Raw genomic sequence first — 26,898 nt, 5'->3', positions numbered from 1 at the left:
CAGTAAGCAACGATAAATGTTAATTTTGTCCTGACTTTTGGCAGTTCAGTCAAATGAGTCACTATGTAGATGAGGCTTCAATATTGATTATGATTCATTTGTCACTCTCCAGATTGAAGGTTGGGTGCATTGCATCGAGGGGGACAACAAAACACACAGTGTGCTTGTACAGAGTCTATACTTCATATTTTGGCATTGTAGTAGGTTTTTCTGGTATTTTATGACAAACATTGACATATTAATGGAAAGAGAATTTGAAATGAATAATAATTATTTTGAATTACCACTAATATTTTCCAGATAATATTATAATATAATTTATTTTACCTTTAGTACAGTGACAATGTAACAACAACTACATTGTCTTTATCATGCCACACATTTTAATATCCTTATTTTAGGAAAGAGTTCATCATATTCCACATATTTGGTGGTCCTATGATTTGAAAACCGATTTTATAAAAATATATAATTAAATTTTTATTTCCATTTTAATAATTTAACTACAACTTAAGCTTATGTATTTGTTAGTCTTTTTTAGATTTAGATCTTTCTGCTAATATCTATATATTTTATTTCAACTATAGTATATTTCACATTTTTTATAGATTGTGTTTCAGTTAACAATAACAGCTTCAATTGTAAGCTGTCTGACTTTGAACCTTTGCCTGGTGGACAGTCAAATGGATAAGAAAATATAGACTTTCAAGCTGGGATCTGGGTGATATCTAGGCTGCAGACCACCATTTTTTAAGCCATTCCCTTCATCCCTAACTCCCCTCCCTTTCATTGACTTGGATGTATGTCATTGATTTCATTGCAAGAGTGCCCCACTACTAGTGGAAGCCTTGGAAGAATTGGTGATCACTTGGAATCTGCTTTGAAGCATATTTATTATTTATTATTGATGTAGCATGTTATACCGTATGTAAATGGGTATGTTTTGGCTGTTTTAAATATAAAAAAAATATACATTTGTTTGAGGTGGGGGTAATTTAAACACAATCTGTGGTCATGTCACAACCTTGTTGCACTGCTCTGTGGAGCTGCCTGACATATGAAGTAGACTTGCTTCCTCGGTCAGAATCGAGGGGTCAAGGGTCCATACACATAATCTTGCTTTGTCCACTTCACAAAGTGGAATGCACTTTAAAATGGCAGCGGGGATTCCCCTGAAGGGAAGTGCCAAGGGAAGTTTGTGAGTGTGTGTTTATAAGTGAAATGCAGCCATAGTGACCAGTGTTCAACTGTATTAACTTAGCCACTATCAAAGCTGGGTAGATTACTTCGAAACTGTAGTCTGTTACTGAATCCAAATTACAAATCAAAAACTGTATTTAGTAATGTAATCTATTACATTACACATTTTAGGTAATGTAATCAGCCTACTTTTAGATTACTAAATCGTTTATCAAATTGATTTAAATAGGATAATCTTGTACCATATTGATATAAAAATACATAAATAGAATAAGTAAATAATTCCAATGCATTAAACATTACGTTACATCAAGGTTTCCCAAACGGGTTTGTAAATGAACTGCAGGGAGTGTGTCAGTTTAATGAAAAGCAGATCATTAATGAAATCATAAAAATGGCAAATTATAATAAATTTAAAATAACATGAATCAGAATAAAACATTTACCAAAAAAATCTAATATTGATTTTTTTTTTACCTGCATGTCATGTGTCCATTAACCAACAGAGAACTGTGAACATGGAAATGTGATATTTCTTAATTATTAAAACGCTTGTTTTAAAATTTCAGGCTACTTCAAGTAAATCTATTAGGTGAATTATGTTCAGATGACAAAAAACGTTTGGAAATGTCTGCATTGCATTCAAATAAGAAAAAGGTTAAATTGTGCATTCTTTGTGTGAATGTCCACACAACTGTAAGACTTGAATATATAGAAGTGGTGTATAGGCTGTTTTAGAAAAGAACATTTAATAGATAAAAAAGAGGAAATTAGGAAGAATCAATTAATTGTGAATAATTTATTTACATTGTGTGAATACTATATAATTATGTCATCAATAAAAAACAACAACTGTAGTCTGATTATGAGTATTTTAAAATGTATTTTAATCTAATTACAAGTACTTACATTTTGTAATCAGTTACTACCCAGTTCTGGCCACTACATAAGACTGTCTAAAGAACTAGTTTTAATAACTAGAAGTTACTTTTTGGATTCAAATTAGGCCAGTCTACCTTTTTACGTAACTGATTTGACCTTTCTGTTATGACCAGTCTCAAAGAAAAAATTAGGTAACTAACTATTTTATGCAGCCGAATTTTGTATCATTTCAGTTGAACGTTGTCTAATCAACTACTCTTTCTTAATGCATCGTAGTGGGAGTTTTGTTATTGTTTGGGTCTCAGTATATTGAGCAATGGAGGGCTGTCTGTGCCCATAAACTTTCATCAGTTGCATGAGAGACACTTTACTGGTACGCCAACGTAGGATGACATCATCTCACCATGAGGACATGGAAAGCTGATGGATTAGAGGGGGAGACAGCGAAATGGATGGAGAGAGTGGGAGGAATAGAGTGAGGAAAGAAGAGCTTGAACGTTGTGTCTTTAGTCACCCTTCTCCACACCCACCGCTACCGGGATTGAGCAGGAGGATTGGGGGCGGTGTCATGGCAACCATGTGGGAAGCTGTCCGTCACATGAGCTTTCTACTGAGTTTGGTCCTGCTCTCTCTGTGCATCAGAAGCCCAGCAGCAGGCGCAGACTGCAGAGGGACTGCCGGGGCTCAACCCCTCCTCCCTCAGGCATGGAGCAGGGTGACGAGCCCCAGGTCGGCCCCGAGAACCCGTGGGACACAACGGCGCACTGCCGTGATGTGCGTGGCGTGGGTGAGAGTGATGCGTTTGCGACCGCATATTCAAGCCGCGTGTTCATTTAATGCTGCATGTTCAGGTTTATTATAGAGTTGAGGTGAATTAAGGAAAAGGAATTTCTCTCTGGCTGGTTTATTTGAATGTGTTTGTACATCTGTCAAAGTTTTTTGTGTTTCTAGCTGATGTAATTCTCTCACTGGCTTGTTGTCATCATTTCTCCAGGAAGAAGTGTCGGTTAAAGAGATCAGCATCACACATCATGTTAAAGAGGGCTCAGAGAAGGCCGACCCGCAGCAGTTTGAGCTCCGGAAGGTGCTCGGACAGGGCTCCTTCGGAAAGGTACGTCGCATTAATTTGGGGCTGTGAACTAAGATTTTGTTAATATACTGTATACATGATGGTACAAATTTATAAACAGGTTAAATTTCTGTTTTACTGTTTATAGCAAGGGTCTTCAACCTTATTAGTCCAAGGACTCCATATAGGTCCATGGAGAGGCAGAGCAGGGACTACTGTTGTTATTGTAAACAACTTATTTAACAATTGATGAATTTTTTTTTTATAAACTTAGCAACTAACTGAAATAAATATTTTTAAGTTGACATACTAAAATATTAAAATACTTATGAATGAAAATGAAAAAAGCAAATAAAATTACAAAAAATATCAAATATAAAAATAAAAGCTAATTCAAAATGTTAATAATATTATAGTATTTAAATAATAGGGGCCTCCTTGATACATGCTGGATATACAGTATATGGTGCTGTATTTGAATTAATAAATTTAATCAATATTATATTTTTGCTTAATGCATACTTTCCTTTTTCAACTTTTTTCAATGTATAATAAGTTTTCATTTGTTAACATTAGTTAACTGCCATAGTTAGCATGAACTAACAATAAACAACACTTCTACAGCATTTATTCATCTAAGTTACACATTTGTTTTAGATGGCATCTAAAAGTTGATTTCACATGACATTTTTTATTAACTAATTAGCTACATTAATAAAATAAAAAAGGTTAATCAAATGATTAACTAGGTTAATGTTGTAAAAATCTAAAAAGAAAGAAACTTACCTTCAAAAAATGATCAAACAAGGTTAATAAGCAGTTAATACATTAATTATTAAGTAATTAATGTATTACATAATCAAATGGTGCATATTATATATTACCTGTATGTGATGTTTAAAATATTTAGGTAAAAGACTGTGTTGTGTTAATGTTAATATTGTTACTGTAATTTGAAATTACTCATACAGTGATATAAGATTTTGGTCATACCACCCACCTATACGAATGTATTTTTAGTGTTTGGTGTGTGTGTGTGTGTGTGTGTGTGTGTGTTTGCATTGTGCTTTGAGAGGCAATCAGCACATATGAAAGCATGAGCCATGCACAGATGAAAAAACTGTCATTCATATTTTAACAACAATCTCAGTAAAATTACACGTGGAGCTAGTCATGGTCACTATGGTTACAGTGTCACGGCACAGAACTAATTATGTTTTCAAGAAGAACTGATGAGCACAACAGATGCTGTTTTAAAGCATTTTTAATGTTCGATTTTGTTTGTGGGTTGCAGGTGTTTTTAGTGAGGAAGACAACAGGCCCGGATGCAGGACAGCTGTACGCAATGAAAGTGCTGAAAAAAGCCACCCTAAAAGGTATTAAGCAAGTCAATATTGGGTTTTCAGTGGCCAGTGCTGAGATCTAGAACAATGGCCAATATTACAGTATGTGCATGTAAATACATACATACATACATGTTTATTTATTTACATTTTTCGCTAACTTTTAAATTATTTAAACAATAATGAAGCAATAAGGTATGCTTGTATGTAAATAATTAAAAAACAAAAAGAAAAATGTATATAAAATATAATAAATGAATGTGAATGTATCATTTATTCAGTTATTCATTTTTTTTTATAATATATAACACACAAGATATGCTCCTTACTAAAATGAAATTACCGTTATTTAACATATAATAATATGTAAATTGAATATTTAATCAAACTGCAATGCAATTGTTTATCATTCATTGACAAGACTGCTAGTACAATTTGAAATTAACACAAAGGGCAAATCCTATTTAAAACACTTAAAACAAATTCAATAAAACAGGAAGAATGATGTTTGATGTTTGGCCTTAGTCCTATAGCTGAGATATTAAAGGCAGTTCAAAAGTCTCATTAACACTGGGACTCCAGATTGCATTTACCTTTTCCACAGTAACCTGTTTAAGTTCTGTTTATTCTAGTGTTTTGGTTGGTTAATTCCCAGCTGTAGCTGTTTAAGAATGTAAATTGATGTTTGTGGAAGGGTACATCTATGAAAAAGCCCTTCCAGATGATAAACACATCTACATCCACAGGAGTAAATTGACTCTCCTCCCCCTACAGCTCTCAGCTTCTCTTGTCTCTCTGGCACTGCATTTTTCTCCCTACTTTATTTAATTAGTCATCCGGTGCCATCTGCGTAATTCTGCTGTGGCAGATTTCTGGGCGGGGGGGAACGTTGTTAGTGAACTCAATGGAAGTAAAGAGAAGTGTTGTTATTTATGTGTGTGTGTTTTCAGTACGGGATCGGGTCAGGACTAAGATGGAGCGGGACATCCTGGTGGAGGTTAATCATCCCTTTATTGTTAAGCTACACTATGGTAAGTGCTGGTCATCAGCCAATCGGAATAAAGAACCGCTCTCGTTCTAATGTTCTGTTAGCCAATGAAGCCTTTCTTTCTTTCTCACACTCCTCTCGTGTACTTGTGCAGCATTCCAGACTGAAGGAAAGCTTTATCTGATTCTGGACTTTTTAAGAGGAGGTGATCTCTTTACTCGACTGTCAAAAGAGGTAAATAGTGAGTGGTTACCCCAAGCAAAACATTTACATTTAAACCTTTAGCAGATGCTTTATCCAGAGCATAGTCTGATGTAGCCACCAACAGCTTAAGCCTGTCTGATTGGCCTGTCTTTCCTCAGGTGATGTTCACAGAGGAGGATGTGAAGTTTTATCTGGCAGAGCTGGCTTTAGCTCTGGACCATCTGCATGGACTAGGCATCATCTACAGAGATCTGAAACCAGAGAAGTACTGAATGCTCTCAAATAAATCCAATTTATACTCTAATTTAAAAGCACAATTCACCCAAATCAATGAAAATTTTTATTATTTATAACATTTATTATTTCATTCCAAACTTATTTATTTTAAAACAAAATGACCATCAAATTCCAAAAAGTGGGAATTTTTATTGTACTTTAAAAAAAGAAGGGGAAAAAACCAAGTAAAGTATGGAAAGAGAATTTGGGAAAATGTTTTACATTAATTCAATTATTTTAAATGAATTTACATTTTTATTTAGCAAAGATGCATGATATTATTTAACAGTGACAGTATAGACGTTAATAATAAAGTATTACAGAAAATTATTTATTCATTATTAAGAAATAAATTATGTTCTTCTGTTTCTTACGATTTATATATATTTTGGGGGAAAAAGCATTTTAAATGGCAATAATATTTCACAAACATTACTGTTTTACTGCAGAAATGCAGCATTGGTGAACATAAGAGAATTTAAAATATATATATATATATATATATATATATATATATATATATATATATATATATATATATATATAATTTTTTTTTTTTTTTTTTTTTTTTTTTTTTTAAATCTTAAACAATCTTTTGAAAAATAGTGTATATTTTCCTTTCCATGCTTCCTTTTTTTGCGTTTTTTTTTTTATATCACTAAAACACACTCACTCACTCATTCCTTTTTTTTTCTTTTTTCTTTATCCTTCATCACTGCTGTCTGTAAGGTCGTCCATAAATCACATTTATGTCTGGATAAAATAGGGCTATAAAAATAATGGCTGTAGTCTTGTAGCTGTGACATATAGAGATATGTCCTCATGGCTCAGGGTGGGAATGGCAGTAAAAAAAGGGGTTCCTTTGTGTGAGTGTGTTCATGCTCTGTTAAATGACTTTTTAATGCTGTGAATCTGTGTAATTTCAGCATTCTCTTGGATGAGGAAGGCCACATAAAGCTGACAGGTAGGTAATTTCAGATTGCTGGAATGGCTGCATCAGCATGGTGCCACCTTGAGCGTTTAGGGCTTTGTGTTGATACCGTTCGACTGCAGCCTCATGGGAGGGCAGACAGACGGGGTTTATGACTATCTATATCACACTCATACTATATGACAAGGTGAATCGCACAGAGCTAATGTGTGGGAAATGAATGTGTAGAAAATGGAGTAGTTTCAGTTGTAGTTTTGAAACACTGATGTTGTCATACTAAAATTGTGTTTGTGTGTCTTCAGATTTTGGACTCAGTAAGGAGTCGATCGATCATGAAAATAAAGCATACTCTTTCTGCGGGACAGTAGAGTATATGGCTCCAGAGGTGGTGAACAGAAGAGGACACACTTATAGCGCTGACTGGTGGTCTTACGGGGTACTCATGGTAAGGGAGCACCACTTCCTGTGCTAATTTACAATTTTTTTTTGCTAAATTTTACGCATTTTATTTTGTTATTCATTTGTATTAATAAGTTAATAATGTTATAAATACATTTAAATGATTTTGTTATTTTAAAAAAACATTTCGGAAATGTAAAAAAAATCATTATTAAATAATAACTAATATAAAATTATAACAAAATCTTGAACACTATCTAAACTGGGCAGGAGCAATCTGGAATAGTGTTCCATTAGGCAGTTAAGCATAAACAAAAATTATTAACATTACAGAGAAACAGCTTGTTTCGTTCTCCATCCTCAGTTTGAAATGCTGACTGGAACGCTGCCTTTCCAAGGCAAGGACCGCAAGGAAACCATGACTATGATTCTAAAGTAAGTGTGACGGCCTCATCCTTCCGCTATCCCGACAGAGACTCCACTCACACTATAATCTAAACACAGTCATCCACTCTGAGTGGGAAGAGCCAGCGGAATTGGTCTGTGTAACATCTGGATGCTAAGTACTGTAGAGATAAGGATAAGCCCTTGGTTTAGCTGACAGTGCTGTTTAACTTAAAAGACTAAGCACTTAACGGTCAGTAAACACTTAACCATACAAAAACACGTCACGTCACAGTGCGGCCTGCTGAAGAGTGAATAACGCTCCAGCGTGACACTAGCACTGCTGTGGGGGATAATTATAACCAAAGGTCTGCGCACAGTTTTACGGCTTTGATAAACTGTAGTAATGTGGTTTTAGTGGAATGACCACAGACATTTAGAGAAGGCAAGATGAGAGTTTGTCAATTACAATGTTCATCTGAGGCTTCTGCAGAGGACTGATAAGAACCCACTATTGCAACTGAAGTGAATACAGTAAGTATTAGCTGTGGAAGTGACATCAGTGCAGATGACAGTGACTCATTGTGTCTTTTTCCTCTGTTCTGTGTTATCTGACCTCCAGACTTGTGTAGACAGATTTTGGACCATAATTTGATTTTATCACCACAAGATCTGATACACATACACTGATGCTCATTCTGGTAAAAAAAAAAACTGCTCACTTAGAAAGGAAGTGATTTTCTGGCTGACATCACATGTTTGGCATGTAAAAGCTGAAAGATTATGTACAAAAGACACTTAATTGGATAACAGAACATTAGAATTACAGTGTTCTTCAATCTCATTGGTAAACGACCCGCACTTAAAATTGTATAGCTTAATAATAAAGGGATGATCTCTGGCTTGACTTGTGACTTTTTTTGTGTGTGTGTAGGGCGAAGCTTGGAATGCCTCCGTTTCTGAGTTCAGAAGCTCAGAGTCTCCTCAGGAGCCTTTTCAAACGAAACCCATCCAATAGATTAGGTAAGCCCACTCACATACTCTGACTTTGAAAAGTTTGGGTTCTTAATTCTATTCTATTCTATTCTACAAGGATACACTGAATTAACCACAAACATTTATATTGTAAAAAATATATATATATTTCAAATAAAAACTGTTCTTTTTAACTTTCTGCTCTTTAAAGAACCCAGAAAAAATACATAATTTTTTCCACAAAAAATGTACAGCTCAATTATTACAGCAATGTTTATAATAATAACGTAAATAATATTTCTTGACATTTCTTAATATTTCATATTAGAATGATTTCTAAAGGATAAAGTTATTTTTGCTTTTTACAGAAGTTAATTACATTTTATAATATATTAAAATAAAAGCAGTTGTGTCAAATAATATTAATATTTAATTAATCAAACATTTAAATATATTGATTTTATTGTGCGTGACCTGTATTTTTTTTTCTTTTTTTACTTTGGTTAGCATAAGAGACTTCTTAAATCATTAAAAACATAATACTGACCCCAACCTTTTAAATAACACTGACTGGATGGTCATTTCTGCAGAGTTAGTTCTTCATATTTGATTTGAACTTGACTGTGGTCATCTGCAGGTGCTGGGCCAGACGGAGTTGAAGAGATAAAGAGGCACCAGTTTTATGTTACCATCGACTGGAATGTGAGTCTTTACAGGAACGTTTTTACAGGAATGACACTCTATTAATGTACGGTGGGTTTAATGTTTTATCGTGTCTTGTTTGTCAAAGAAATTATTTAGAAGAGAGATTCACCCACCCTTCAAACCAGCCTCTGGCAGACCAGACGACACATTCTACTTTGACCCAGAATTTACAGCAAAAACTCCCAAAGGTACATCAGCTTATCATAACGGACTATGTCTGGTGCTCGATCAGGTAGACTGTGTTTGCCATCCGTCTTTAATCCCCTCTCAGACAAAAACACGAAAACCTATTTATTTAAATGCTGATAGACCTTTTGAAATCTGTCAGATTATTTAATCGTGTATTTAATGACTTGAACAAAGCCACTGTGTGTTTTCTGCTAGACTCTCCAGGTGTACCCCCTAGTGCCAATGCCAATCAACTCTTCAGAGGTTTCAGTTTTGTGGCCATCAGCTCAGAAGAAGAGTCTCAACCCTTGCAGAGCAACAGTGTGAGCTCTATAGTTCAGGTATACACGCACTTAAGCCTCTTTCCACGTAGTATATGCTGTAATGACTGTTTTTAGTGTCTAGCTATATGTCAGGTTTTATGTCAGCATTACATCTGGTTGCTTTCACTCCGTAGCAGCTCCACAGAAGTGTGTCTCAGTTCAATGATGCATATGAGGTGAAGGAGGATATCGGGGTTGGCTCATATTCCATCTGCAGACGCTGCATACAGAAAAGCACAGGAATGGAGTATGCAGTGAAGGTGAGAAATGAGTCATATTAAACCAACACACTGACTGGTTGCTTTCATTGAGGCAGTAAGCCACCATCCAGAACACTTTAGCAAATTAATAATAATAAAAAAAAAAGCATTTGAAAACGAAATGATTTTTAAATGTCCCAGTCATTATTGGATATTTAACTGTGCCTGATCTTTTTCCATTATATTTAGGTTAAAAATAAAGCACAAAAAAATAAAATTCATAATTTTAATTGTAAATGTAGTCCTCATAACATAACATAAATGTATCAAAAAGGAACACTCATAAATAATGATATAATAATAATTATTAATAAAAACAAAAAACTTAATATATTTTTTTATAAATCATATTAAATCAAACTTTAAATGAGAGTTAAATGTTATTTAAAATAATTTATGTATTGACATAATTATTCATTTTTAATAATAAAAAACACTACTAATTTATTATCTTTGTTAAATTGTATTATTTAACAAAATAAAATTTGTTGATTTTGCTTCCATTGTCCTCATTTGTAAGTTGCTTTGGATAACAGCGTCTGCTAAATGACTAAATGTAAATGTAATAATTAGCATATAACAATGAATATACTTTTTTTTTAATAGTGGACATTATAATACAGAAATTCACTTCCAGCAATTTAATTTTAGTTTTTATTGTTTTATTTTCAGTATATATCTAGTTATTTAAAATGTAGACAGCATTCATTTTTAAGTATTTTTGGCCTTTTGAAAGACAATTTAGTACTGCCTTTTTAAACAATGACTTTCTTGGACATTGTAATATATCTCTCTATATTTTTCTTGTTTAGATAATCAATAAAGTTAAACGGGATCCAACAGAGGAGGTGGAAATTCTGTTACGCTATGGACAGCATCCAAATATAATCACCTTGAAAGACGTGAGTGTTTAGAAACAAGGATGCATTCTTTTTATTTTCCTCCGTGAGGTTGAAAGACAATAGTCTGTGGCGGCAGACTCTGAACTTTGTCTTAGTGGCTAAACACAATTATATTAAGGTAATGTCTTGTTCTTTTCAAAGAGCATTGATGTGTTTACCTAAAACCGATTCTGGAATGAGAGTAGTGTAATGAGTTTCTGTCCTCATAGGGTTTCCTGCAAATTACTCCGAGCAGGTTATCCATCATTCATATTCATTTAGCAGTGTATTAGTATTATTGTTTCCAGTGTTTCCTTACATTATAAATGCATCTGCTTCAAGTGTTCCTTAAACATGGCATTGATTGCCTTCTAACACAACGTTTGTTTCGCTGCAGATGTAAACATCCTTATCATGATGTTATGGATTGCAGAATTGGTTTCTACAGCATTTAATGAAAAGTGATGTTAGTAATAAAATAGAAGAGATGTTGAATTTAAACTGATTAGCGATGATCGAGTAATATAGCCGTGTCACTGTATGCAGGTGTACGACGATGGCCGCTCAGTGTATCTGGTGACAGAGCTGCTGAAGGGAGGGGAACTGCTGGATAAGATCCTCAGACAGAAGTTCTTCTCAGAGCGGGAGGCCAGCGCTGTGCTGTACACCATCACAAAGACTGTGGAGTACATGCACAATCAAGGGGTATGTGACCTCTCTAGAGCTCGAACTCTAGCATGTGCGCAATACATCAGAGACAATAACTGAGGGAATGAAACTTAAAGCCCAGCTGAAGTACATTAAGATTGTGATCTTGGGAAACACATGAGGCTTTGCCTTGGTCTTACCATATACTGGTTTATAATGACTCTGATGCAGATAAACTCAACATTAGAAGCCAGTTTGGTCTCATTCAAGCCGCAATAGATGTACACTGCCATTCAAGAGTTCTCCAGACATTTTTAAAAAAGTCTATTTGATGAGAAATAGTCAAGGCAAGGCAAGTTTATTTATATAGCACATTTGATACACAAAACTGTAATATTGTGAAATATTATCACAATGTTTTTTATTTTAAACTGTTTTGAAAAATGTCATTCATTCATGTGATGCAACTTTTGATCAATTTAATGTGTCCTTGCTAATTGAAAGGTATTTATTTATTTAAAAAAAAAGAAATCACACTGACTCCAAACGTTTGAACGTTTATAACTGTATAACTGTGTAATATAACTGTACATAATACAATTTAAATGTAAAATAACAGTAATAATTTGAATTAGAAATTTAAATGATTATTTAAAATGTTTAAAAAAAATTATTTAAACGGTTCGTGAGCCGCCTTGGTTTATGCAAGCTTCCTTTCCTCCTCATTAGGTGGTTCACAGAGATCTGAAGCCCAGTAACATTCTTTATGTGGATGAATCTGGGAATCCCGAGTCCATCCGGATCTGTGACTTTGGCTTTGCCAAGCAGCTGAGAGCGGAAAACGGACTGCTGATGACGCCCTGTTACACTGCCAACTTTGTGGCCCCAGAGGTACATTTTACATGTCGTCGGAGGCACAGTATTTTGTCAAATAAAAGTCAGTTTCTTAATCCAAAAAAATAATAATTTTGGTCCTCAGGTGCTGAAGAGACAGGGCTATGATGCTGCCTGTGATATCTGGAGTTTAGGTGTCCTTTTGTACACAATGTTAACTGGGTAAGTAAGTATGTAAACCAAGCACTATAGTTTTCAAAATGTGTTTGTATTCAACTGACACTGGGCTTTTTCTCAGATTCACTCCATTTGCTAATGGCCCAGAGGACACACCAGAGGAGATTCTAGCTCGAATCGGCGGTGGGAAGTTTTCTCTCACAGGTGGATACTGGAGCTCTGTTTCATTTGAGGCAAAGGTACCTACTTGAGAAGAGCATCTAAATTACACTCTTCAAAAAACATCTCCTTAAAGATCATTCAAACACCTCGTCTTTTACAGGACTTGGTGTCTAAGATGTTACATGTAGACCCCCATCAGAGACTAACAGCTGCACAGGTGTTAAAACATCCCTGGATCCTTCACAGAGACCAGCTTCCCAAATACCAGCTGAACAGACAGGACGCCCCCCATCTGGTCAAGGTTTGGTCCTGTCCACACATTATCCTTTGGAATAAAGCTTATACATCTAATTTTAATTTAAAAAATATTCCCATAAATATTTTACTTTGCTCTTAGACTTAATTTATATTTGAAATGCTCCTAGAATACACAAGGGTCCCAAATTCGCAGAAATGTTTTTTTTTTTAATATCAAGGAAATGTACTGTATTTTTATAGTATTAGCTTTATAGTCTTTTAAATGTTATTAAATGTATATTTAAATTATATATATATATATATATATATATATATATATATATATATATATATATATATATATATATATTTAATATATTATATATATATATATATATATATATATATATATATATTTTTTTTTTTTTTTTTTAAATGCTTTCTTTTAGTAGATAAGGACTAATTATTATGAATGAAGATAGATAGATAGATAGATAGATAGATAGATAGATAGATGTGTATATATATTTATCTAGAATTTATTTGTGTTTTTTTTTTTTTTACATTTTATAAATAGATGAAAAATTTCAGTAGACAGGTTAATTCAGGAAGGTTTGTATGAAATCTTTCCTCCTGTAGGGGGCGATGGCTGCTACATACTCAGCCTTGAACAGGAACGTTCCTCCCATGCTGGAGCCCGTGGGCTGTTCTATTCTCGCTCAGCGCAGAGGAGTGAAGAAACTGACCTCCACTGCTTTATGAGCAAATCCCTTCCACCTCCAGCCCTGTGAACTCATGCTTGGTTTGAGCACAGCCGGAACTCGGCTTGCTTGCTGCCCACCATGCATCATGGCCTTAGAGCCAAGCGTAGATTCTGAGGACCCCTGGTGGACAATCAAAATCTTCCTTCACTGGTTACTACGAGGGCCAATAAAAACAGTTCGGCCTGTACAATCACGCCTCTGCCTCTAAACTCAAACCAATAAAGAATCTGTGGACTATTTCTGAGGAGCAAATTACCTGTGTATGAATATAAACATACTGCATCTCAGTCATTATAAAAAGGTAAGATGTATTCAGGGAGGATGTGGATTTAAGAGGACGACAACAAATTCCTGCACCGTAGTGTGCGCACAGTTGCGAAAAGCTCCAGTTGTATGGGGATGTTGTATACGGGATGCGTTCCTGTCAGGTAAACACTGAATATTCAAATTGTATCCTGTTCTGGCCTATTATTTTACATCATTAATGCCACATTGCATATTTAAGTCCCTGCAAACCTTGTTCTCCAGTCATTTTTGGATAGCGAACTTGGAGAGACTCCTTCAGCAGATCCATACAAGACTATAAGACGAGTCCAAATGTTTATATGACCGCTGCTGGCGTTAGTTTTTAGCGTACCTTTTATAAAACGACATTGTGAACGAGGTCCAAAGCACAAAAATGCAGAGGAGGCCTACATGTAAACGGCACAGAATGTCAAATAGAGAACTCAGGTGAAACGCAATACATTATACAAAAAAGAAATAAGCTGGGACGGAAATTTAAAAGGCTGTAAACCTGCTGACCTGTTTATTTGTTTGGATGTAGAGAATTACAGAAATGCTCAGAGATTTAATTTTTTAGTGACTACTTACAGCCTACACATATTTTTATAAATGTGCATGGGCAAGATGCTATATTAGCTCTGTGCAAGTGGCATGACTGAGGATGTTTTCCCTCTTTAATATATTTTAAAATTCTTCTTATGATTCCTTGCAGGTTTTATTTTTGTTTTTTTTTCTGAGCAAGTTTAAATATGTTGTGCATTTTTCTTTTCATCTCAGTTGTATTTTTCCCGTCTTTGACTTGGAAGAGTTCTGGAAATGTTGCTGTCCATATAGCAAGCTGCTATTCTGTTCTTTCTTTTGTACACTGTTAGCAATTGATGTAATTTTTACAATAAATTTTACAACAACGCACTGTATTCATGTTTTTGTTGTAAATGCAAATGCATGATGGGAAATTAACGGACAGTCCTGTAAAATTATTGTAACTACACTGTAGAAGCATTTTTTTACAGCAACCGCATAGCATTGTGGGATCGCTGCTGTTTGAATTTTGAAATTACGCGGCCAACGGACGGTACTTTTTGGAAGAAAGAACACGTCTCAGGTATGTAACATAACATTTGTTTTATAAGTCTTTATATATAGAGGTCGGGATCGTTGCGTCACGTCGCAATGCATTGTGGGAATCGCGGTACAGAAGTAGATGTACTGTATAGTAGGCATTAGGTAACGTTGGTCATTTGGTCATTCATTTTGATTATTTTTTGGAAAATGGTTCAGTATTGCTGTATTGTGAACTGCTGTAATCGGTTTCATGATCGACAGGGCAAACGCCTCGTAAATCATATTAGTTTTCAACATTTTCCTACTTGGAAAAAAAACACAAGGTGTCAGAAATCACCAAGAGGCGTCAGATGGCTTGGGTCGCCACTGTACGGAGGGAAACCATCACCTTCGATAATATTATAATACATAGTTATGGTGAGACATGTTGTGTATGGTCTCTCTCTCTCTCACACATACACACACACAAACTCAGACACAAACACATTACGTTTTCTCTAGTTTTTGGCCAGTAAGGGAGTCAGTTTAGTGTCTGTATTTTTTGTTTAAACATTTTCTTTTGACCCAATCCTGAACTTAATTTGCTTTTTGATATTTTTGTGCTGACTGTATTTAACAAATTTGAACAACTTGTTTAAAAAAAAAAACTGGAACGAACTTCAAAATAGGAAGTTAAGCGTCTTGTTTTGGTGAATGGTGGGTTGTGTCTGAGGTGAATGTTCGTCAATATTATACCGGATTACAGAACTACCGGAGGAAAACAGTGGATTTTTGCAAGTATGATAGGTGAGTAATTACTCCTGAAGTGTAACAAACCCGCATAGACAAGCTTCATAGCTCGCAGAATCTGATAAGTGTGTGTGTGTGTGTGTGTCACCACTGATGCTTGGTTAATGTTAACATTTCCTTACTGAAAAAGATTGTTTTCTCCACGTTTAATTTGCAGATCCATTTATGATCTGCAGGTGAGCCTCCAGTGACTTTTTAAAAAGTGAAAGTGACATTTTTAAATTGATCGGAGGTGTAAGCGCTCACTCCACAGACCCGGTAGGATAAATTATCAGGGAAACTGAGGCTTGGTAAACTTTCATGTGTTCATAGGGATCGATTCCGCCTACAACCTCTTTTTTTTTTTAAGTAGCGTTGTTTGGCTTCATTATTAAGTTTGTCCGTATAGGTATAGGCAACTTTTTTTGTCACGTTCTATAACTTTTTCTGGAGACTGGCTATTATCTTATTACAAACCTGCTTTGCGATGCCTCTAAAATGGCCGCCGTTACCCACAATGCACCATTCCATGACGTCTACGCCCGAGCTCTATTAATACTGGTGATCTGAGTGAGTGCTGATTGTTTCATTTGGTATCATTCAGTGGAATAGGGTGAAGTTAGTTAAAATCGCGTCTTCATACTCTATCCAGATTTACATCGCAAGAACTTTACCCAGAAACTATGGACTTTGAGCTGGAACTCGGTGTGCTTCCACCGCAGCTACCATGATCTAAATAAAGTTCTGGGTAAAAAAAAAATGCCCCTCAGAAAGTCCCTGCTCGCGAGGTACTTGTTTAAAAGGTAACGTTACTGAACTTTCGGGAGTGTCAATGCAGCATTGTAATTTCAACCACCATTTCTTTTGATAATTTTTAAAATATTACTGTCATCGTGTCATGAAAGGTATAGTGTTTTAACTATTTCAGGCGAGAATGTAAGTTAGCTGTCTAAAACTCAAATATGTGGTTTATTTATAAAGACTGCGTCTATTAAAAAATGTGTTTCGCTGATGTCGGAGACGGTCAACTCCACGCGATCAGCGGGAGCTCAGTGATCATTAATCCGTCGGGAGCACTCTCAACTCGGCTAGACCTTCTGACATTTGCCGCTGGCTGTGATGTCTCTTTAGTGGTAAAGCATAAAATATAATTCGTTTTGGGTGAACCAAACAGGTAATCTTTGGTCTTTATTCAGTTAATCTTTTAATATGTTAAAATGAAAAAAGGAAACAATAGGCTACTGTTTGGTATAATATTTTGTTTTATATAATGAAGGCCTAACGTTACATTTCCCTGAACTTTATTTCTGCGGCTATTAATATGTTTAACGAATGAAAATGAGAACGAAAGGAGGCAATGGTGTTTGATATCATATTTCGTCTTATTGAAATGAGGGGGGTCGGTGGAAACGCGGCATAACTGTACCACGGTCATGAACGGTCAAGGCAGAAGGAAAAGACTGAGCGGGAACAGCTGCACACTGGCTGCTAGATGGAACATACGTTTGCTTGCTTTAAGGCCTGTTAATAATTGTCATATGGTTATATGTCAAAGAAGAAAGGAAAGGCTGTAATTCAAAAATACTTAAAATGCCTAGTCTAAATTAGGAAAAACCATACCATAACTTTGTCTCCCACCTGATAAAATTGGTACTTTTGCCCATCCTGCCAATACTGCCACTCATGCGTGTGTAGTGAAGCGTTCTAGTGCTCTTTTAGTTATCATATTGTGTATGCATTTCAGGAGAGGCACTAAGTGCAGACAAATGGATGATGTCTTTGGAAGGGACAACTGTGATGGGGCCCCACAACAACCTTCTGAATGGAGTGCAGCGACCTTCGCTGTCTACGTGTCTAACTAACAGTATCCTAAAGAGGCCTCAAGCACTAAAGGTATGTTAAAACTGTTTGCACACTTATAAAGAAAATGGACTCTATGATATACTCTATGCATTGATGTCATAAGACAGGTTTCCATCCAATTCCTTTGCACCTTTTAAGCGCATTCGTAGAAATTTGGCAAAGAAACCCTATAACTGGAGAGCATTTCCATCAGCTCTGTTATGTAAATTAGAAATGGACAGGAGAGTAGTCATGAAACGCTGTGGGATCAAAACTTAAGGGGCAACTTAAAACAGCCGATAGAGTTGCAACAAATGTGCATTTATGTTGCATTTATTAGCAAGTCAATCCACATAAAAAGTTTTATTCACATTAGAATATTTTATGTGAATTTGAACCGTTTCCATTCAGGATTTTTTTGTTTGTTTTCAAAATGTTAAAATGTGCATTAAAAAGCTGGATGGAGACAAAGCTATTGCTATTAAGTGTCTAACATAGAGTTGATATTGCCCTGCAAGACATTTATGTAAACACAGAGAAGTCTGACAGACAGCAGTTTAACATTACAATTTTCATTAAGTAAATTTTGGGTGTTAAAGTCATTAGATGTGATTTTACTTTTTCCTTTCTCTTTGGAGTGTTACAAGCTCTTGGTGAATGAAGAAGATCTGTATAGGGTGGCCATATGCGCCGTTCATACGGGACACGTCCCCGCCAGGATTTTAATATTGCCTAAAACATCCAGGTCGATCGAGAGCTAAAGAGAGCAGAACAGACAGCTCCTTATGCTTTTGAAATTGCTCTCATGTGTTTGTTCGTTCGTTTGAATTGAAGCGTCACTCTTAAACGCTGTTTCTTTAAAAAGGGAAACTACTTTGTTTGGCCTTCCAAAAGAGAACACGACTAGAAATCATGTTTATATCACATTTATAATGGGTTTTGACATTATAATGAAATAAACATTATATTTAAATGTTTGTCTCGTTGCTTCGGCCGGACAGGGCACAGTATGTTAAGAGGCATAACATTTCAGTCACATGATAGATAGATTGGATAGCTGGTCAATCAGAGCACACTTCGCTTTTCAGAACGATGAGCTTTGTAAAAATCAACACGTTTCAGAAGGCGAGGAGAGGAGTACCTGTAGAGGAGAAACAATAATGTGTTTTTTTAACCTTAAACCGCTTAAACATTTCATTACACCAAATACACAAAATAATGTTCTTTTTAGCAATGTCATGTGACCCATTTTGCAGACACTTTTGTCCAAAGCAACATTCAATTTACAGTGCATACAGTGACATTATATATTTAAGAAAAACAATGTAAAAGCCAATGTAATTCTAAATGTTATGTTGTTAAATGTGTTGATGTTAAATAAATACATCAACGTCATCTTTTCTACAAGCAAGTTTACTTTTTATGTTTTTTTTTTTACACAGTATTTATCATTACCTGATATGAAAACTTGTTTTTACTCTCTCTGTTTTCAGAGCTTTTTGTGGAATCAATTCCAAGATGTCAGCAAAGCAGAGAAGAGACATGGGCTCAACGCACCTGTCTGCACCCTATTAAGAAGACTCCTGGGCTTTGAGTTGATGCCCACCCACACCCCACAGCTTCCCCAGTTCAAGACTGGTTGGGACCTTTTGTTATTTATTACCATGTTCCCCCTGATGATAGACTTTCTGGACGTCTGGAAGTGAGCTAGATTCTTCAGTGAAACTGTAATTTTGTTTGTATGAAATAAAAAGATAAAATAAGTTTGTAATATGTGATGTTGCATAGTGTGTTAATAATAAAAATAATAAAAAGTTGCCATTGTTTTGGTTTTAATTTTGGAAGATGGAAAATTGCAGTATTTTATTATATTTAGAAATTACAATATATTTTGAATTACAATATTGTAATTGTCTCCTGTAAAATTACAGGAAATTCCTGGCAACTGAGTTGCAGTAAATATACAGTAAATTTAAATAAATTACAGCATTTTACTGTAATAATGCTACTTTAATCACAGTAGCACTGCTGTAAAAATACAGGACTCTATTGTATTAAAAAAACAATATATTACCTGTATATTACTTGCTGTAAATTCACGGCAATTAGTTGCCAGGAATTTCCTGTAAAATTACAATAAATTTTAACAGTGTACATGTAGAAAATAAAGTTTGCCATTTTTACAAAAACACTTTATTATGACTGTAAATGTCTTTTTTTGCACTGTTGTCATTTTTATAGAAAGTGTTCATCATGGGAGAGCAAAAATATGAAATTGTATGTTTTAACACTATATTAACTATTTATAATTCAGGTTTTTAATAATTTTGCATGTTTAGTTTGCAGTGTGACTGAGCCTTTAGAAACAAATTTGCTAAATATATATACACTACCATTTACAAACCATATTGGTGTAAATTAAAACACTAATATGATGAAATATTGTTACAATTTAAAAACTTATTTTTAAAATGTATTCCTGTAATGTATAAAGCAGAATGTTCAGTCTCCAGTGTCACATGATCCTTCAGAAATCATCCTTATATGCTGATTCGATGCTCAAGAAACATTTATTAGTATTGTCAGTGTTGAAAACAGTTGTGCTGACGAAATTTTTTTGAGGAAATCATGACACATTTTCCAAATTAATAGAAAGTTTAAAAGAACAGCATTTAACAGAAATTATAATTGTCTTACCGTCACTTTTGCTTGATATAATGCATCCCCGTGCTAAATAAAAGTATTAAATTTTCATTAAAAAGAGAGAGAGAAACTAACTAATGCCAAACCTATAAACTAATGTGTTTATAACTATAAAATGCAGAAAATAGAACCATAAATGCGTCTCTTCGCATCAAGACTTTGACCACAACAATTGGTCTTCAAGTAATAATCATACATGATATTTGAATACTGTTTTAAAGAAATGCATTGTATAAAATATATGTCTTTGTAAACATGCACATAGAATGTCTAAACATTATTAGCAGCTGAACATTATTACTAACACCACAGAGACTTACATTTTCTACATGATAAAAAGATAATCAAATGGACATACAATATATCGTTACATATTCTGTAAAAAGAAATACAGAAATTTTGCCTACAATTACAATTTGTAGTTTAACTAACCATGTAGCTAACATTTATACAGAATTAGGTCCTTAGGTTTAATCATAAACCTACCTAACTAGTGAAAGAAAACATGGGTTTTCACCTTTGGTTAGCTAAAACTGTTAATTCATTATACAATTCTTGTTTAGACTTGAGATCTCATTGTGTGCCAGAGCTTTCCTCGCTCTTCTCCATCTCTTCATGGTCATTTTGGGGAAGTTCCTTTTCCACAACCGCATTTTCAGACTCCAAACCTTCGGCTGCTGCCGGATCCACTGGATTCCCAGACAGACCCTGCATCTCATCTTCACAGAGCAGCTCCATCTCAGCTTCTTCCTGCCTCACGGTGACTGGATCCATTCCTTCCTCAGAGCTATTCACACTCACGAGACTGATTTCGGGATCGTCGGGCTGGTTCTCAACAGACTCGTCATCAGGCTGCTGTTTGGGAAGGCTCTTGTGCTCGTGGGTGGCCATGTGTGATGTGTAGCCTCGCTGTGAAAAATAAATTTTGCAGATGTCGCAGTAGAACGGGGTCATCACGTTGTGTTTGTCCATGTGTTTGACGTAGCCGTTGACTCTTAGGAACCCCTTATCGCAGGTCTTACACAAGAGTTTCTCTCCAGCATGAGATGACTTGAGATGCTGAATGAGAGAACCTCTAAACTGAAAGCTCTTTTCACAGATGGGGCAGATGCATGTGAGTATAGATGAGTGATGTTTCATGTGAGCAACGAGGGCAACTTTGTAGCCGAAACGCCTGGGACATAAGTGGCACTTGAACGGCATGGTCGACTCGGCATCCTCGTGAACCTTCTGGTGAGCTTTCAAAAAAGCTTGATGGGGGAAGCCCTTTCCACAGTGTTGGCACACAAACCTCCCTTCTGGATTCTCCTTAGTGTGTATGACTCGATGGCTCAGAAGGAGACCCATTTTATGAAACCTCTCCCCACAAATTGAACAAATATAAAACTTCTCTTTGACTTCGGATTCGGTTTTATTTTTAGCGTGATTGGCCCGCCGGTGCTTCATCAGGGTGCGTCTACTGCGGAACCTCTGGCCACAAGTTAGACAGTTGATGTACTTTCTGCCATGATCTTCTCTAAACCCAGAAATTTCAGTCGAGATGCCGTCCTCAGTAACGGCTAGCTCACTCTCTTCATCTTTAACACCCTCATCGGGTGAGGAGATCAGCGCTTGTCCAAATGTCATGTTGGAGCTCAGCTCATATTCAAGAGGCTCCTCTTTGACACAAGCAAGCGAAACAGCCTCAGAAATGGTGATCTTACATGTGTCATCTGCCAAACTCTCATCTTCTGCTTCCTGTCAGATACAATATGACACAGTATACTATTACATATTATTATACATAGATAGATAGATAGATAGATAGATAGATGTGTTTACATTTAAATTACATACCATCATTAAATGTAACTGTACTTTAAGTGTAATTATATAAAGTTTATAAATCATATATAATAAATAAAATGAAGATGTTACCTGAATCCCCCTTTCTGACTCAGGTGATCGATTAAGAGTTTGTACTGTAGGAACAGCATCCACGCTTAGTATCATGCATGTGGTGTAACCCAGATCCATTTTGAAGTAGTTCTCCTCGGAGAAATGTTGCCCGCACACTCGGCATGAAGAGGTTGGGTCTTCAGCTTTACTGTCTTCGATAAACTTTAACCACAGACTTCGTCTTTTCGGATCCTCGGGTAACATGTAATGAATAATGGTGTCCGATCGGTTCGGACAACCACCTACCACACATTTATGCAGCATGTTTACAACGCAACTGACTTGAGCCTTAATATGAAATGTTTAGACTAAGCTGTTAATTGCATCTACATTGCATACGATCAATTGATCATAGTAGAAAATTCCACTTTGGGACCTTTTAAATAGTGAAAAGGCGTTCAAACCAAGGCGCAATGCTGTTTCTTCTGATGCCACATTTTGATGAAGAAACTATCGCCACCTAGCGGATAGGAGGACAAGTACATTTCTTGCGATTAGTTTGTTTTTTAATCTTAGATTTATTTTTATAAAGCACTTCTTTCTTTTCAACTGTATTTTTATCCGTGTTAACATCTATACCTTTAGCTTAACATAATATACATATATATATATTTCTTTTCTCTTAAACAATTATTTATTTAATTATTTATCCTATTAATTTCATATATTATTATCATATCATATCGTTTCAGATAATAATACATTTTATTTAGCCCACTACCAAAAAAATTCATATTCTATCAGTATCAGGTCCTGAGCTGGTCAAAGAGTATACTCTTTGAGCTGGTGGCGGTTCTGAATAAAGTTTTGCGCTGTTGAAAGAGGCGGTCTGCGCATGCGTCGTTGTCAGTTAACAAAGTAAGTAAAAAAATAAGACATATTGGTAAAACAAGGAAAGAAGAGGTTGTATATAATAGAATATTGCTGGGACATTCCAATCTCAATAGTACACTCAGAATATTAGGGAAGCATCCAAATGGACTATGTGATGAATGCAAAGTAGAAGAAACAGTAACTCATGCAATTCTTGAATGTAAGAAATATGAGGAAGAAAGAAGTAGTATGATAGTTGAAATCAAGAAGAATGGAATTCAGGTGGTACATTTTAAATCTTTAATAAAATGGGCAAGTAAAATAAATAGCAAAGCTTTCTTTGAATTTCTTAAAAGGACAGGATTAATGAGTAGAATGTAACGCTCTGTTCCACACTCCGGAGCAGAAGGTGGCGGTAATGCACCTAATTACGCTGGTTGCCAGCCGCCGTTAAAAACCAAGAAGAAGAAGAAGAAGAAGCGTCGTTGTCAGCTTTTCTCGCTAGCGGCGCTGATCTGTTAACAACAGCACGTTTGAAATAGTAAAAAAAAAAAAGTTAAATATTGTTAGCATTCCATAACGTTTCTGATTATTATTCTAGAGCCTTCGACGTCGTTTAAAGAACATGCCGAAAAATAAAGGTAAGGTGGTATGTCAAGATACCCATGTGAGATGTTAGCACTGAATTTAGCACACAAGGTAACGTGTGATATTGAATGTCGCAGTTTATTGTCAGTGTTTGATGTTTAATTGTGGCAGTTGAATTAGTTTTTGTTTCTGTATTTGATTTGCGTTTTGGTTCATAATGAAAAATAAAAGCTGCTTGTCAAGTAATGTAAAGGATGTGTTTGGCCCCCATGTGTTGTGTTAGTCAGGTAACGTTAACGTTACTTATGAATAGCGGACCAGTTTAACGTATTTTGATCTTTTACAGGCTTATAAATCATTGCGTTTAATATACGTTTAATGCGCTAATATTTTTAAAAGTGGTCATACATGCTAAAGTTATCGTAATGGGTGTTGAGTGTGTGTACTTTGCTCAGTCATTAGGCAACACTTCGTTGTTATCATAGGACTCTGTATTGTGTTAATAAGATGGTGTTTTTCAAAGTTTTTGATGGTATCTGAGCACATTAAATTTTTCTGTAACCAGGAAAGGGAGGAAAGAATCGGCGACGTGGTAAGAATGAGAATGAATCTGAGAAAAGGGAGCTGGTGTTTAAAGAGGATGGACAAGGTGTGTTGAAATACTCTTGTGTATAATGAGTTTTCCCTACTCTTCAAAACATGATCTGCTTTTGGCTGTATCCTTTTATTTTCCTCTTCTAGAATATGCTCAGGTCATCAAGATGTTGGGAAATGGGAGGTTGGAGGCCATGTGTTTTGATGGAGTCAAGCGGCTTTGTCACATCCGAGGAAAGCTCCGGAAAAAGGTGCACTTTACAGATCCAGTCTGTGATGCTTCAGACTGAATGCAGATTCAGCATTTCCATCACTTTGTGAATGAGATTGGCTTTGTGGACTGACAGAAATGGTTAGACCTATCAGTCAATATTGTTTGATGAACCTAAGTAATGTAACTAATTTTAACTGTGGAAAATTTCAGCAGAGGACAAAATGTTGTTTTAGAGGTTTTTCATTAAATCCTAAAATGTTTGTGTTACTTGAGGTCTTATGTCTTCATCTTTTTTTAATTTAGGTGTGGATTAACACATCAGACATTATTCTCATTGGATTAAGGGACTACCAGGTTTGTTAAATATTTTTTCATATTTTATGTAATATTATACATAATATAGCTTTAATATAATTAAATATGATTTAATATTAAAAACACTTTTTACTATAATAATTGACTGCCAGGTATGTTCAATATTTAATTTAATTATGTATTGTAACATTTTGTTAATTGTATACCTTGTATAATTTATTTAGAGATCGCAATGAAATAGCCTTGATGCTTGCATGGAGTTAAAAAGAGAATAAATGTTGTATTTTCAAAATACTATTTTGAAATTTTAATAAAAATAGAATTGTTATACTCATTGGATTAAGGAGTTTAAGGGTTTAGATATGTATTTTAATATAATTAATTATACTAATATAGCTGTATCCAAATCCAATAATCATATTTTATGATTTTAATATATTTAAATATAAATGTATTAGGAATTCCATATAAATTTCATTTGTTTGCCTGGAAAGAAATGAGTTTACAGTATTTTGCCATTTAAAAGCTTTAGTCTTTCAATTTAAAAATAAGATTCATGCTGCTGATGAGACTACAGTTCTCTTAAGCACAGGCTTTTTATGAAGTGAATATCTGACGTTCTAAATTCTGAAACTTCTTTTCAGGATAATAAAGCAGATGTCATTTTGAAGTATAATGCTGATGAGGCTCGGAGTCTGAAAGCCTATGGAGAGCTTCCAGAACACGGTGAGTATATTTATTCTGAAAAACCTGGTTCTTGATAAATGGAGGTTCTTGGCTTACAGTATGCTGATCTTTTTGCTGCACTGTATTAAATGCCTTGTCATTAAATTCTTACTGTTGGTGCCTTGCAGCCAAAATCAACGAAACTGATACCTTTGGGCCTGGTGATGATGATGAGATTCAGTTCGATGATATTGGTGATGACGATGAGGACATTGATGATGTAAGTACTAAAACACTCTTACATCTGAAGTTTAAGATTAATTTTAAAAACTAATTGTTTTGATTAATTGAAATGGAGATGTGATATTTTTTTTTTCTTACAATACCATGTTCCTTCCCCAGATCTAAGAGGAAAACGCTGGGAAGTGAATGTTTCTCAACCCCGAAGCGACAACATCCTCACATCCCCCCTTGAAGTAGCCCCTCCATCATTATGTACACGGAGGCTCAATTTTAGGTTTCTCTGACTAATGACATGACTGCATTTTCACCTTCAATCCATTTTGTTATCTTTTAATGTATTTATATTGATTTCACATCATGTGGAATTTAGTTACAGTACAGAATCTATGGATTCGCAATAAAAAGATAACCAATTTTATGTTTGGTCTTGCAGTCTGTATCCTAATAGACATGTTTAAAAGCTCTGTAAAGGTGAGTGAAACTCTTATGGTAAAAGCTGATATCTCTAGAATTCCTCTTGTCTTTTTTAATGTTTTTGAAGTCTCTTATGATTTACTGGTCACACAGTGATGCATTGGACGATGCATTTATTCAGAAAGCTTATCTGATTTGCTCTTTGTTTGAACCCATCCTAATTTTCTACTTAAGACAATAATGATTGAATACTTATTTTGCAGGGCTGCTGAATTTATGAAAGTAACTAATCTTGAAGCTCTATCTATTACTTCCCAGTTGTTACTTCACAGTAGTTACAACGTAATTGCTTGAAACTAAACTACAGAAAACATCAGCAACTGAAATATTTGTAAGATGAAAACGGACACTTTTTTTTTTTACTTTTTAAAATGATCGCTCACAAAGCAGATAACCAGAATAAGGTAGTATTTTTGTATGCAAAGTACAAATAGGCTAATCAATGCAAGGATTATGAGAGTTTATTGATTGTGTTCTTGCAGACTGGCCCTTTTGGAAGAGCATGATGCTTGTTGGTTATAACTTGTTAATTTTAGGTGTATTGTGTTGATGAGCTTATGATTGTTGCTTTTTGTCCTCT

At 35.2% G+C, this 26,898-nt stretch overlaps 3 protein-coding genes across 5 annotated transcripts; 2 read left to right on the top strand and 1 right to left on the bottom strand.

Annotated features, from left to right (window-relative positions):
• The first annotated feature begins 1,499 nt into the window (after positions 1–1,499).
• On the top strand, positions 1,500–15,005 carry LOC113042431 (ribosomal protein S6 kinase alpha-3-like). Of its 2 annotated transcripts, none has more exons than XM_026201297.1 (21): positions 1,500–2,869; positions 3,077–3,193; positions 4,446–4,527; positions 5,445–5,525; positions 5,637–5,716; positions 5,845–5,951; positions 6,889–6,926; positions 7,196–7,338; positions 7,657–7,727; positions 8,611–8,699; positions 9,289–9,353; positions 9,442–9,544; positions 9,741–9,865; positions 9,985–10,107; positions 10,920–11,009; positions 11,535–11,693; positions 12,366–12,527; positions 12,616–12,692; positions 12,769–12,886; positions 12,970–13,110; positions 13,686–15,005. In XM_026201297.1, the coding sequence occupies exons 1-21, from the start codon at positions 2,531–2,533 to the stop codon at positions 13,806–13,808; spliced, it is 2,433 nt and encodes an 810-aa protein (XP_026057082.1). In that variant the 5' UTR covers positions 1,500–2,530; the 3' UTR covers positions 13,809–15,005. The 2 variants fall into 2 exon arrangements, with proteins under 2 accessions (XP_026057082.1, XP_026057081.1); XM_026201296.1 differs by having other exon boundaries at positions 1,505–2,869; positions 9,982–10,107.
• Positions 15,006–20,326: 5,321 nt separating this feature from the next.
• Positions 20,327–22,845, bottom strand: LOC113042430 (zinc finger protein 112-like). Its single transcript, XM_026201295.1, has 2 exons — positions 22,391–22,845; positions 20,327–22,210 (listed from the first exon to the last, which is right to left on the bottom strand). The coding sequence occupies exons 1-2, from the start codon at positions 22,673–22,675 to the stop codon at positions 21,047–21,049; spliced, it is 1,449 nt and encodes a 482-aa protein (XP_026057080.1). The 5' UTR covers positions 22,676–22,845; the 3' UTR covers positions 20,327–21,046.
• An 828-nt stretch (positions 22,846–23,673) lies between these two features.
• LOC113042429 (eukaryotic translation initiation factor 1A, X-chromosomal) lies at positions 23,674–26,262 on the top strand. 2 transcript variants are annotated; one of them, XM_026201293.1, is made up of 7 exons: positions 23,674–23,865; positions 24,378–24,461; positions 24,554–24,657; positions 24,924–24,974; positions 25,580–25,661; positions 25,790–25,881; positions 26,004–26,262. In XM_026201293.1, exons 1-7 carry the CDS (start codon positions 23,850–23,852, stop codon positions 26,007–26,009), a joined length of 435 nt encoding a protein of 144 aa, XP_026057078.1. In that variant the 5' UTR covers positions 23,674–23,849; the 3' UTR covers positions 26,010–26,262. The 2 variants fall into 2 exon arrangements, with proteins under 2 accessions (XP_026057078.1, XP_026057079.1); XM_026201294.1 differs by having other exon boundaries at positions 23,691–23,870; positions 24,383–24,461.
• The last annotated feature ends 636 nt before the right edge of the window (positions 26,263–26,898 follow it).

This window comes from Carassius auratus, chromosome 24 (assembly GCF_003368295.1).
Source record: "Carassius auratus strain Wakin chromosome 24, ASM336829v1, whole genome shotgun sequence".
Taxonomy (NCBI): Eukaryota; Metazoa; Chordata; class Actinopteri; order Cypriniformes; family Cyprinidae; genus Carassius; species Carassius auratus.
The sequence above is the reverse complement of the archived record's forward strand: the minus strand, read 5'-3'. Positions and strand labels throughout refer to the sequence as shown.

Bases quoted from the DNA above. Each gene is read 5' to 3' on its own strand.
- LOC113042431 (XM_026201296.1), top strand. From the start codon at position 2,531: ATGGATGGAGAGAGTGGGAGGAATAGAGTGAGGAAAGAAGAGCTTGAA. The intron at 9,545-9,740 runs GTACATCAGCTT...GTTTTCTGCTAG, and splicing joins TACAGCAAAAACTCCCAAAG to ACTCTCCAGGTGTACCCCCT. The intron at 11,010-11,534 runs GTGAGTGTTTAG...CACTGTATGCAG, and splicing joins ATATAATCACCTTGAAAGAC to GTGTACGACGATGGCCGCTC.
- LOC113042430 (XM_026201295.1), bottom strand. From the start codon at position 22,675: ATGCTGCATAAATGTGTGGTAGGTGGTTGTCCGAACCGATCGGACACC. The intron at 22,211-22,390 runs GTAACATCTTCA...TGTATCTGACAG, and splicing joins AGTCAGAAAGGGGGATTCAG to GAAGCAGAAGATGAGAGTTT.
- LOC113042429 (XM_026201293.1), top strand. The intron at 24,975-25,579 runs GTTTGTTAAATA...ACTTCTTTTCAG, and splicing joins TTGGATTAAGGGACTACCAG to GATAATAAAGCAGATGTCAT. The intron at 25,662-25,789 runs GTGAGTATATTT...GGTGCCTTGCAG, and splicing joins TGGAGAGCTTCCAGAACACG to CCAAAATCAACGAAACTGAT.